Raw genomic sequence first — 13410 nt, 5'->3', positions numbered from 1 at the left:
GGACTGCAGCACGCCAGGCCTCCCTGTCCATCACCAACTCCCGGAGCTTGCTTAAAGTCATATCCATTGAGTCAGTGATGCCATCCAACCATCTCATCCTCTGTTATCCCCTTCTCCTCCTGCCTTCAGTCTTTCCCAGCATCAAGGTCTTTTCCAGTGAGTCAGTTCTTCGCATCAAGTGGCCAAAGTATTGGAGTTTCAGCTTCAGCATCAGTCCTTCCGATGAATATTCAGGACTGATTTCCTTTAGAGTTGACTTGTTTGATCTCCTCGCAGTCCAAGGGACTCTCAAGAGTCTTCTCCAACACCACAGTTCAAAAAAAGCATCAGTTCTTTGGTGCTCAGCTTTCTCTATGGTCTAAGTTTCACATCCATACACGATTACTGGAAAAACCATAGCTTTGACTAGGCAGACCTTTGTCAGTGAAGTAATGTCTCTGTTTATCCATTCTTTTTCAGATTCTTTTCCCATATAGGTTGTTACAGAATATTGAGTTCCCTGTGCTATACCATAGGTCCTTTTTTTTAAATCTGTTTTACATAGAGTAGTGTGTATATGTTAATCCCAATATCCTAATTTATCACTTTACCCCATGTTTCCCTTTTGGTAACTGTGAGTTTGATTTTGAGATCTAAGAGTCTGTTTCTGTTTTGTAAATAAGCTCATTGATTCATACTGTAGATTTCACGTGTAAGTGATATTATATGGTATTTGTCTTTCTCTGGCTTATTTCACTTTGTATGGTAATTTCTAGGTCCAACCAACCATGTTGCTTCAAATGGTGCTGTTTCATTATATTTTATGGCTGAATAGTATTCTATTGTGTGTATATAAATATACCTACATATATATATACAGCACATCTTTATCCATTCTTCTGTCGCTGGACATTTAGGTTGCTTCCATGTCTTGCCTATTATAAATAGTGCTGCTGTGAACACTGGGGTGACCCATGTGTTAAAAATCAGGACATTTTATATAGAATCCCTACCGCATTGCTGGCTTCTCTTTAGATGGGACACATGTCTAAGCCACACCTGACCCCCTCACCTTCCCGGCTCTGGCAGGTGTCAGGTTGTGACCCCAGAGGTTGAAAAGTGGGCTAGACACAGTCATCAAGACAGTATGGTACTGGCACAAAGACAGACATATAGATCAATGGAACAAAATAGAAAGCCCATTGCTGGGGAAAACTGGTCAACCACTTGTAAAAGAATGAAACGTCTAGGAGACATAAATCACAGCAGGATCCTCTATGATCCACCTCCCAGAATGCTGGAAATAAAAGCAAAAATAAACAAATGGGATCTAATTAAAATTAAAGCTTCTGCACAACAGCAAGGCGACAAACAACTAATCTCTACAAGCAACTTCTGCAGCTCAACTCCAGAAAAATAAAATGACCCAATCAAAATCAAAACCACAATGAGGCAGTCAGAATGGGGGCCAGAGGAGGAAAATGCAAAGAGTGTAGACTATATGCCCCAGTCCTGGCTGATGTTCATCATAGCCAGGACGCCCCATGATGAATGGAAGCTGTTATAACACAATGATCAGCCATTTTGAATCAGTTCCTGGAGCCGCGGAGGGGTGGCCTGTATGCCCTTTTGGACTCATGGATCGAAAGTCTATGTCTGCCCAGGATGCACTGGTGCCCAGGAATGCAGTGGGCTAGAGGAGGAAAAGGTCAAGGTCAGTGACATTGCCCAGTCCTGGCTGAGCATCATCGCGCCCTGGGGAACTTTAAACACTGATGGTGCCCAGGCGGAGTCTCTGGGGGTGGCCTGCCCATCTGGATCTTAAAAATGCCCCCCAGGTGGTTCTAATACGCAGCCAGGACTGGAAACCACTGGTCTGGGTGGAAGGTGACGGCCTGGGTTAGGGAATCAGCGGTGGGGGTGGGAGAGGCTGAGGGACTGGTGGGGTGCGTGAGGGGGAGGGGCAGACCACTGTGACGAGGATCCGGCTTGGACAGTCGGGAGTGATGGTGTCATCTGCAGGGAGGGGACAAGGGAGGAGAGGTGGACGCGGTAAGGCTGAGGGCTCCGCTTTGGCCTTGGGTGTCCAAGAAATCTGGGGCCGCCTGACCAAGGGCCCCAGCGTGCAGTGGTCTTGTCCTGCTGTGCCTCAGTGGATCTGTTCACCTCTGAGACAGGAACGCAGGGGGATGTCCCCAGGGGAGGCAGGACAGTGGTGGGGATGATGAGGCAGCCTAGCTTCCCCCACAGCCACGGCAGACAGAGGGCCACTTGGGCAGGGTCGGGGGCCCTTCTCTTGTCTGCCTGGCTCGTGGGAGCTCAGGCCATGCTGAGCGATTTTGCCTGCAGGAAAGTGGGGGAGACTGTTCTCCAAAGGGGTGCTCATGCTCAAGAAGAAGGGACCCACCCATCCAGACACGTGGCGTCCTCAAATCCAAAACCACTCACCCTTCCTCAAACCTGTCAAAACCACCTGCTGAGCCATTTGACTCCTAAGCAAATGGTACAACTCTTTTTTTTTTTTTTTTGTCAAGAGTGCTTTTCTTCCTATTAGCAACCTAACTTATGCCTGAGTGAAACCACTGTGCCCATTTTACAGATGGGCAAGAAAAGAGAAGGGAAGGAAGGTTCTTAATACACATTCTTGTGTAATCTATAAAACTATCCTGTCTATATGAAATAGGGGTGATTGGTCCCAATTTCCATACGGGCAAACTGAGGCTCAGAATGTGTAAGGATTACGTAGCAAAGTTGGTGGCTAAGCCTGATTCTCTGCATGATTCTTCAGTGTGATTGTGGCCTCACCAGGAACGCACACAGACTCTCACACACACACACACAGCCTCTCCAGACACCTTTTATTGACTTTGGTGCCCCCTCAGCTTTCCTTCTGGTACCCAGTGGATGTCTTCATGACTGTTCTGGCCTCTGTCCCTCCGAGGACGTACTCGTTCTCCCCCAAGTCTGTGTGATCAGCCCAGGGAAGGAGTTGATGTCCTGAGAAGGGGTGGAGCACAGACCCCAGTCTTCCCACCCACTTAGGGTCATTCACTAAAATGGCCCAGAGCTCACCCATCGCAGCCATTCTCGGCGGAGTTGGTCCCTGTCACCATTAAGCATTTGTCATGGCATTGTCCTGCCATGGGAAGCACTGTCCCAACCATCTCAGCAAAGGTGGATTCCTGGCCTCTCCTCTTGTCTCTCTGCCTCCTCTGAGACCCAGCAGAGACACGGATGGATGCCAAAGAGCACTTGCTCTTGGGAAGGTCCTGAGCTGAAGCTACCTGGAAACAGTGTTCAAAATTGAAAGCGTAAATCTTCCTTGGACGATGCTCCTCAGGGATGGGGCTCCCTTGATGCAGTCGTCACGAGTGTCCACTCTAGATGCTCCTGGCTCCTGTGGGCACCGCCTGTTACAGAGCATGCTTGGGACTGAGCTCCCCACTGACACCACTCGCATCAGTTGGCTCTCGACATGGACAATCCCAGCTGTGGTTGGTGGGTGTGCCTTCTGAGCTCATCACGGTTGGTGTTGGTTACAGATGGTGTTCTTCACTTGGGATGGATTGTGGAAGGTTCTTCTAACTGCAGATGGTTCTTAGTAACAGTTGACACTTGCCTTGAAAATGGTTGTCTCCATGGATGAGTTCTGGCACAGGTGATCCCACCAAAGATGGTTCTCTAACAGATGGCTTTGTCACTGACGGATGCTGTCAGGGACGGCTTGTCACTGGGGTTCACAGGACTGATGTTATTGCCACTGGTGGTGTTAACACAGGTGGGCCCAGCACTGGTGGATTTTGATTGTGTTCTTCCCAAGAATGGTTTTCAGTGTAGATGGTCTCATCGCTGACTGCTGATTCTCAGTGTAGTTGGCAACATTTGGCTCTTCTGCTGATGGCTGTTGTTACAGATAAATCAAAATCACTGGTGATTTTGACCCAGCGTATACTTTTAAAAGGTCTTTCTTACTTCTGTTGGCGATAACCACTCTGGGTGAAGTCTGGCTTTGCTGGGTCTTCACATGATGTGTTTTTCAAGGTCCCAGTGGCTGGCAAGTCTTCTCATAAAGGCACGTGCACCTGGGCAGGCTGCTCATCCTTGGCGACCTGGCCACTGACATTCACGTTGTCCTCAGCTTTGTCCCCTGGAAGACTGGTTTTGCTCTGCAGCCCGCTTTGCACGTGGCTGTCCACCCTGACGCTCTGGTGGTTGCTGGCCTGGCTGGAGGGAAGGCTGCCCACGGAGCTGACCAGCCCGCTACTCACCTGGTAGTTTAGGGCACTGCTGCCCAGGCTGATGAAGCTGATGTCACTGAAGCTGCTGGCCGCGCTCTCCCCGCTGCCCCTGGGCAGGCTGGTCTTACTATTCTCTTCCAGACTGCTTGGTGGTTTTGGCTTGGCGGGCCAGTCGTCTCTTCAGCTGCTTGGGAGAGTAGATGGCACACACCTGGCTGTTCTGGGCACCGCCTGCCTGGGTGTGGAGCCTTCTGCTCAACCGCACGATTTGATGGCTGCCCGGCAAGCTGACTTCGCTGTTCTCCTCATCCCCTGCGTACCCGCTGCTCAGCCGGCTGATGTCAATGCATTGCACTAGGCTGGAGTGTTGCAGGCTTGACAGGACGCTGCTCTCGTGGCTCACGGTGTTTCCCAGGTGACCGCTGGAATCTCTCAGGGGCTCCTGCGTGGCTTCTGCATCATGGCGTGGCCATGCGGGGGGCTGGGGCTCGAGGCTGGGTGACTGTAGACCTGCACCCGCTTCCTGAGCCTCCCCTCTGGGAGGCTCCCCTTGCCTGCCCTGGAGGAAAGTGGGGGGCAACTGACTTGGTTTCTCCAGGAGGAGGGGGCCCTGGAGGCCTCTGGGTGTTGGATGTGGTATGTCTGGGCAGAGCAGGCTCAATTTATAGAGGTCCCCTTGGAAAGGGAGGGTTCTGATTGGCTGGGTTGGTTCCCATGGTGATGGTGCCTGTGATGCGGGTGGGCGGGGCAGGAGGGAGAACAATGCTGTGCTGGCACCTGGGGGCATCAGGGGCTGCAGTTGGGCAGAAAGGAGGCTCCAGTGCAGAAGGGCTGAGAACCACTTTCAAAGAGGCCTGTGGTCTCTGCTTGCCGGGTCAGGAGACCTGCCTTTGCATCCCAGCTGAGACCTTTATGAGCTCTGTGTGTTTCTTCACATCTTGTCATTTTCTGAGCCTCTGCACCTCGCTCAGCTCTGTGCTCCTGAGGACTGCGGAGAATTTCACAGTCAGGGTTTTAACCTCCATTTTCCCATGGCCCTGCCTGGTCCAGCTCTGACTCTCTCTCAACTTCATCCCATGTCACACTCTACCCTATCGTCACCTTGGACGCCCAGTCACACTGGCCGCTTTGTTATTCTGAGCTCTTATCTGCCCCAGGGCCTTTGCACTGGTGCTTCCCGCCACCTGGAGTGCTCTTCCCTTGGTCCCTTCAGGTTTCAGCTCCAGTGTTCCTCAGTAAACTCTCCCTGGCCTCCCCAAGCAGGTCCCTCTGTTGTTGTTTATGGCGCATCCTGATTTACGGGCCTTATGGCTTTCGTTACAATTTGCGGTTATGTTTGTGTATTGGTTATTGCCATACATTCCCTCTGCTGCAGTGCCAACCTTGTGAGGGCAGAAATTTTGGTTTCCTGTTTTCTGTTCTGCCCTGACGCCCAGCGTAACGCTGGCACATGATGGATGCTCACTGAGTCTCTACTGAATGAGTGGACTGTGCATCCTCGGGTTTGCATCATACCCATGTTGGGGGCTTTTTATAAACACGCATTTGGATTTTCGAGCACAATGACTCTCTCCCTTGACTGCTCATCACAGTGGTCTGACTTGTCCCCACAGCTCTGCTTTTCTTCCCTCCCAGGGACTGGCTGGGAAGGGACATCTCGGTGGCTTAGTGGTGATGCCAGAGAAAGAGGCGTGGTGGAAGCTGACTCTTGTAGGAAGCAGGGATAAATCTAGCTTTAGGGGACTTGCAGGGGGCAGGCAGGGTCACGCACTGAGCAGCTAGGCTCAAGACTGGCTTTGTCCTTTTGTAAATGCGAAACGATGCTGCCCCCGATGCTGGGGATTAATGGTGAGCCTATTGACAGTCATATTTCGCTTGATTCCCATCCTGCCTGCCCCAGGTATGCTGCACCCTGGACCTGAAGGACTGGAGGGAACACCTGGGGGCATGTCCAGGAAAAAGGGCAGAGAGCACGCCATTGACGAGAGTGCTGTTCCTCTCCAGCACAGGTAGCTTCAGCTTCAGGACCAGCAGATACAGCGAGACCCCGCGAACAGCTGAGGCTCCGCTCAGCATCTTCCTTTTGGAAGGCACTGTTGGTCACTCTGGGGGTCTCGGGAAGGCATCAGACCAGAGCTGGCCCGCCCAGGTGCTATTTCCTGGCATCCTCCAGAGATGCTGGTACTCGAGGCTCCAAGAGAGCCATACACACCTCAGGTCACAGCCCCAGTGCCACAGCGTGTCAGGGAAGAAATGGGTGACGGCTGTTTTCTCCACGGGCTCCTTTCTCATCCTGGCGACCAAGTACCAGACTGCCTCTCCAGTTTCTAGTCTCCACTGCTCTTTGCCCCGCTGGAACCCTTCTCTCACCCAAATGCACAATCCAGTGTCTTTCTGCCAGATCCCCCTTCCCCTCGTGTATCTCAGTTTCTTCACACAGCTGCCGGTACCCTAGGACCTTCGCCTGACTCTGAGTCCCCGCTGAGGCTCAGAGAGGAAGCCTGGTTACAATCATGTTACATGTGTGTCCTGGAGACCGGTGTCTGGCCTTCCCTGGAGTGACAAAGACAGAGCTATATGTTCACCAAACCATCTCATTCCTCTCCCAGGCATTTAGAAAATGTAGGCTTGCGACCCCCTCACATCTGCTGGCGCCGACAGAAGGTGGGCAGGAGCGACGGCCGGTGCTTTAGGCTGGGATATCAGCGTGCATCCTTTTACTTCTTCCCTGTCGGCAGGGACCTTGGAGGCCACGTGCTGGAGACGGCAGATGGCAGTGCCCACAGTGGACGGAACCTGGGTGCCTGAACCATCATGCCGAGAACCCTGCCCTCATCCGAACGCACCTGTGATGTGAGCAAGCTGTAGGTTATTTTTGGACTAAGCCTCTGAGACCGGGGTGGGGGGGGGGAGGGAGGGGTGGTTATTTGTTCCATAGACTGATATCAATATATGACACGCTTGGACGTCCCTGAGGTGTTTCAGTGGCTTGACTTTACCTCTGAAGGTTTCTGAAGTGGGCCCTAGGGCTGCTTCCCTGCCCCACCACGTCCCCTCAGAAATCCAGCAGCCAAGTGCCCTGACGGGGAAGCTGTGCTTTCTCAGATTAGGAGGTTGGGAAGGGAGGTCACCAGAGAGAGCTTCACCAGCCCAGAAAACGGCCCAGCAGCCGTGGGCCTCCCACCTGAATATTTATCCCTAAAATTCAAACTATGGTGTGGGAGAAGACTCTTCAGAGTCCCTTGGACTGCAAGGAGATCCAACCAGTCAATCCTAAAGGAAATCAACCCTGAACATTTATTGGAAGGAGTGATGCTGAAGCTAAAGTTCCAATACTTTGGCTACCTGATGCAAAGAGCCGACCCTGGAAAAGACCCTGATGGTGGGGAAGATTGAAGGCAGGAGGAGAAGAGGGCGACAGAGGATGAGATGGTTGCCATTTCCTCCTCCAGGGTATCTTCCCGACCCAGGGATCGAACCCACTGTCCTGCAACCAAATAAATAAAAATAGATATTAAGAAAAGACTGGTGAGAGAGCAAGTCGGGAGTAGACTGCACGGTGCAGGGTGAGCAGCCTGGTGCTCTGCTCCGCAGGGGCTCTGGCCAGAGGAAGGGCTTCAAACCCGGAGTGAGCTGGGGTTCCAACTCTGTGTCTACCACCTGGGGGACGTGGTGTGGCCAACTTAACCTCTGGACCTCAGCTTCCACATCTGGGAAATGGAGCAACAGCACTGATGACGCTGCTCCCTGAAGGATGCTCTGAGGGCCAATAGGAAACACCAGGGCAGGTCTGCTCTGTAGGCTCCACGGCCTCACCGTGCTGCCCAACCCTTGTGGAGCCTCTGCTTTAAGACAGAACATAGGTGTATGCATGAAAAAACAGTAAGTGTGTACACTGGCATATATGTATGTATACATGAATACATGTGTATATGTACATAAAATATGTGTATGTGTATATGCAAAAGGGCTTCCCTGGTGGCTCAGCTGGTAAAGAATCCACCTGCAAGGCAGGAGCTGCAGGAGACACAGGTTCGATCCCTGGGTGGGGAAGATCCCCTGGAGGAGGAAATGGCAACCCACTCCAGTATTCTTGCCTGGGAAATCCCATGGACAGAGGAGCCTGGTAGGCTACAGTCTATAGGGTCACAAGTGTCGGACACAACTTAGTAACTATACGCCGCCCCCCCCCATATATGCAAAGACATACATAAGCATGCATGAATACATGCATAGTATACTCCATGCGTGCATGATACAGAAGTATATGTGAACATGTGTATAAGTATTTTCATGCACACATACACATAAACGTACTTTTTATATGATTTATTTGTTTATTTTGGGCTGTGCTGGCTCTTCATTGCTACAGACAGCCTTTCTCTAGTTGCAGGGAGTGGGGGCCACTCTCCAGTTGCGCTGCACGGGTTTCTCACTGTGGCGGCTTCCCTTGCTGTGGAGCATGGATTCTAAAGCATCAGCTCAGGAGTGGCGGTGCACAGGCTTAGCTGCCCTGCAGCATGTGGGATCTTCCTGGACCAGGGGTCAAACCTGTGCCCCCTGCATTGACAGGTGGATTCTTAACCACTGGACCACCAGGGAAGTCCTAAACACACACTTTTTTAAAACCACAAATCCCTCTGGCCTTCAGCATCCCTGGGGCATCCACTCTCCCCCAAGACTGTCCACATGGAGCATGCTTATCCGAGCACCTCCCCTGAGATTCTCTGGTCTCTTCCCAGCATCTGGCCCATCGGGGCGAGGACTGGCATTCACTCCCTTCAGAGCACCCCTGGTCAGCGAGTGTGTGACCACTGGGCAGCATGGTGAGCGTTTCGCTTGGAGCCAGACCCCAGTGCACACCTGGGGAGAACACGGAGCTCCCTGTTCTGGGGCTGGAGCTGTTGCAGGGACCGTGTGTGGGGGCTGAGCTGGACATTGGCATGAATATCTCAGTCAGTCTCCTTTATCCTCTCTCTGCCCCAAAGCCCAGGTCCTGGCTACCTAATTTGGTCACCAGGCAGGTCTTGTCCTGGTGAGAGGCATACTCGTGGGTCAGGAGCGGTGGGTTCCTCCCTACTCAGGAGCGCTTGCCACTGGAGCTTAAACAAGTGGTCTCCAAGGGTGGACTTGGGGTCCTGGCAGCAGGACCTGGGACTCTATACCTCCTCCCAGGATCAAGTCAAAGAGAACCAGCTCAGTCAGGGCCTGTAGTGTGATTGGTTCAAGGGAGAGAGGTAATTCTTCCTCCGGGTGGCCCCACGATTGATATTCTCCCCACTTTTTACATTACTTAAGGCATAAAAAAGGAATGATAAAGCAAGTATCTGTGTGTTCATCCCTCAATTCAAGAAATAAGACCCTGCTGATAGAGCCTAAAACCCATTTACCCCTCCCCCTCACATCTCCCCATGGCAATCCTGAATCTGATGCGCGTCTTTATACTTGAAGTATGAAAGGAAAAGGGCATATTCCCATTCCACGTGTGGAATCGTTTTGCATGCTATTAATCTTGATATAAGTGGCATTCTTTATATATCCTATAACTTGCTTATGTTCAACATATTTGTGAGATTCATCTGTCGTTCTGTGTGTAGCCCAAGTTCATTTTCACTGCAGTAAGAGTATTCATCCTACTGATGAATGTCATAATTCATCCATTCTCTTGATGAATGGCTAGGTTACTTTTCCTTTTCTCCCCCTCTGTGATAAACATCCCTTTAAGTGTCTCTTTCCCACGACCTTTCCCCCAAAGATTTATGGGAAGGGTCCTCCCAAACGGACTAGGGAAACTTCCACTTGTTTTAATTATGTATAGAGCAGCTACGTCTCCCCCATCCCCTGGGTCTCACCTTCTACCACGAGGTTCAACTTAGGGATGGGATAAACTACAGTATTTTCTGTTGCTTACATTATTTGGTCCTTATTTGGTTAACATGGCCTTTTCAAAATGTTTGGCTCTGGCTGGAGAGTTACTTACTCGGGTGGGGGGCAGCAGGAGCCAGGTGGCTGAAAGGGGGTGAGCCTCTCTGAAGGGTGAGAGCTACCAGGAGGGACCCACTCTTTCTGCTCAGGGCGTGTCACCCAGCTTCCTGTGAGCTGGGGCACTTTTTCTCACTGTGGACTCAGGGTGTGAAGGACACACTGGGGATGGGAAGGGAGGACAGAGGAGAGGCGGCCTGAGGAGTGGGGAGGGAGCTGAGCATCCCTAGGCCCAGCGTGGGAACCGTACCACAGAGTCACGGAGCAGTTGAGTCAGTGTGTGCAGCCGATGTCTGAGTTCCAATCCACTTCCCAGCCGTGCGATCTGGGGCATGTTACCTAGCCTTTCTGTCTCAGTTTGGGTTCCTTCAAAAGCAAACTTTTAGGCATGACTCAGGCACCAGTCATTTGGGAGGTGGTTCCAAGAAACCCCAGTGAAGACATGGGCGGTAAGACAGGGAAGGAAGGAAAGAAGCCAGTGAAGGCGTGTTTATGGAGAATGTGGCCAGTCAGCCTGGGGCTCAGTGACGCTGGGGCCTCGCAGAGGCTGGGGCCTTTACCCACTGGCCCTGGGCCCCAGTGGTGCATCTACTGCCTTTTCCTGTTTCTTGGAAGCTGGCTGAACAAGCCTCTGTGGTGCCAGAGAAAGCCTGGAGGCAGAGGCAGCGGGAAGGGAGAGGGGTGGGGAGGGAAGGGGAGGGAGGAGAGGAGGGCAAGGTGGAAGGGAGAGGCGGAGATGCTGTGTGCTTGGGTGTGCCTGCTGCTCCATCGTCAGCTCTCATCTCCAGCAGAGGCTGACCCCTGGGGGTCAAGAAGAGAGGTGGGGGCATCCATGGAGTCTACCAGCGTGGCCTTGCCCACAGATGGGGTCAGGGATTGTTCCTCTAGGCTATAGAAGGATTCCACGGGGCCAGGCCGGCCTGCAGTCAGTCCTCTTCAATAAACGCTGAGTATCGAAAACCTGCCTCGTGCTCACCGCAGGTTGTGGTGAAGAAATGGGAGATGGACTGATGAACTAGCAGCTCAGAGAGATGATAAAAAATGGCCTCTGGCTATAAAACCACCAGGTGGCAGGGCCACGATCTGGACCCGAGGTTGTTTCAGGAAACGTCAGGTCTCACACCCAGGGGGCTTCACTACACTCGGCCCAGAGTGGTTAACACCTGCTATCCCCACCCCCGGAGCTGGATGTTAGGGCGCGGTTTGCGTTGTCAGCCTCCATCAGGCTACAAGTACGGACCAGGTTGCGTCTCAGGAGAGGACCGGGGGTAGGGGGACCAGAGGCCCTGCAGAGAGAGGGCGCTGAGCACAGAACACATGAGCAGGGACCCTATGTGGGTGTTAGTGCCTTGGCTCAGCATGTGATCAAGGGGGCTGCTGGCATGTGGGACCCTCCATTTTAAAGGGGAACAGGGCTGAGCAAACTGGGGTGCATTGATCTTCCTGACCTGTGGTAAAGTCAAACACAGTCAAAACGATCCCTGAAAACCCACTCCATCCCTCCATCCATCAGACCTGCAGTGCCATGAAGAGATTCCTCCTCAGTGGTTCTTAGGCACACTCAGCTTGTGGGCCACCCGGTTAGAGCTCAGGGCTGGGGAGCCCCCTGTCCGAAGTCCTGGGGTGCCCAGCCTTCGGCTCTGAGTGCTTGCAAGTCCAGGGTGGTGGGTCCCGGGTGAGACTTTACCCGAGGCTCTGCCTCCAGCCAGCTCTGTACCTGTGCAGGGTACCCAAGCCCCCACCCCCCAGCCTCCTCCCCTGAGAAACAGGGCTGGCAACAGTCAGCTCCTGCCATCCTTCAGGTCAGGGGAGCTGTGTTTTGTCACTGCTGTGCCCCAGCGCCTGGAAGAGGTTCAAGCGTTCCCTAAAGCTTCACTGAATGAACAGGTGCAAACTGCTTAGGGCCACCCTGATGCTTGGAAAGCTGAGCAGCTTTAATTACTATTATAATGCAGTTTTAGTATAAAGTCTCTTTCTCATCAACATAGGGCAAACCAGACTTGTTCACTTTTGGGGTGGATTAGATGAGAAAAGTCCCAGGTGGTGCTAGTGGTAAAGAACCCACCTGCCAATACAGGAGTCGTAAGAGACCGGGGTTCGATCCTTGTGTTGGGAAGATCCCCTGGAGAAGAGAATGGCAACCCACTCCAGAATTCTTGCTTGGAAAATTCCATGGACAGAGGGGCCTGGCAGGCTACAGTCCATGGTGTCACAGAGCTGGATATGACTAAAGCAACTTAGCACAGACAGATGAGAAAATAGAGGGGCATTTTGCCCAGGGGCTGAGCCCTAAAGCCAGGAGGAAGTTAACTGCCCTGTTGGATGCGGTTCTGGTCAGGGGCCAGGAAGGGTGTCAGGGCTGAGGAACTTTGGAGAAAGGCCTTTAGTTATTAAGTCCCAAGTTACAGATGCAGCTCAGTGAGCAGAAGGAGATTTCCTAATGCTGTCTGGCTGTAAGCGGCAGAGCCAGGCTTCAATCCCATCATCTGGTTCCTAGTCCAGGCTCACTCTGAGGGGCACCTGGGGGAACTACAGGTTTGCAGATCGGGGACAGAGGTTCTCAGAGAGGAGAAAGAGTGCCTTCCTGGACCATGGTGCCCATGGGTGGCAGAGTGTGAGGGAGGGGTCACTGGTGTCCCAGAAGGTGGGGTGCATGGTGAGAGGGGGTGCGGGACCATGGCCTGGGGGGCCTTCCCTCCTGGGTACTCCAGGTTAAGCGATGCGACCCCAAGTGCCCTGGGCTCTGAAGCTCAGATTCCTCTTTTGTAAAGGGAAGTGATGCTATCAACTTGCCTCCCTTCCTGGGCTTTTGGGTGCAGGCGGGGAGCTCCCCAGAACTCCCAGGGGAGAAAGCATCACCGGGGTGGAGGGCAGCTCATCATCACTGGGTCTGCAGACCAGTCCTGGCTGCCTGCCCCATGGCTCCCTGGTGCCTCCCAGTGCACCCCCAGTGCCAGGCTGCCCTGCTTGTGTGAGCCTAGAGGAGAGAGTCCCAGGAGGGCAGGGTCGGCCCTGAGTGAGCACGGTAAGGGCCGCCTGCAGAATGTGGCCACCGCTGATGCGTGATGGCCTTTTGAGCAAATTATTCCTCTACTATTGCAGAGAGGAGGAATTATTGGCAGAAAATGAGGATATAAAACCCCGTGGGAGCCTGGTACCTTTTGGGGGGTGCTGAGTGCCGAGCACCTGGAATCCTTCCAGCAGATTGGTT

The 13410-nt window shown here is 52.8% G+C and overlaps 1 protein-coding gene across 1 annotated transcript; it reads right to left on the bottom strand.

The window, feature by feature from the left end:
• Positions 1–4344: 4344 nt before the first annotated feature.
• C24H16orf82 (chromosome 24 C16orf82 homolog) lies at positions 4345–6509 on the bottom strand. The gene is made up of 2 exons (XM_027961532.3): positions 6430–6509; positions 4345–4837 (listed from the first exon to the last, which is right to left on the bottom strand). The coding sequence occupies exons 1-2, from the start codon at positions 6507–6509 to the stop codon at positions 4345–4347; spliced, it is 573 nt and encodes a 190-aa protein (XP_027817333.2).
• Positions 6510–13410: the final 6901 nt, after the last annotated feature.

The sequence above is a fragment of the Ovis aries genome, chromosome 24 (genome assembly GCF_016772045.2).
Source record: "Ovis aries strain OAR_USU_Benz2616 breed Rambouillet chromosome 24, ARS-UI_Ramb_v3.0, whole genome shotgun sequence".
Lineage (NCBI taxonomy): Eukaryota > Metazoa > Chordata > Mammalia > Artiodactyla > Bovidae > Ovis > Ovis aries.
Note: the sequence above shows the minus strand (reverse complement) of the source record. Positions and strands in the feature narration are given on the sequence as shown.

Excerpts from the sequence above, each read along its gene's own strand:
- C24H16orf82 (XM_027961532.3), bottom strand. The coding sequence starts at position 6,509 with ATGAGAAAGGAGCCCGTGGAGAAAACAGCCGTCACCCATTTCTTCCCT. Across the intron at positions 4,838-6,429 it reads CACTGGGGCTGTGACCTGAG|AGGCCTCCAGGGCCCCCTCC; the intron begins GTGTGTATGGCT and ends TCCAACACCCAG.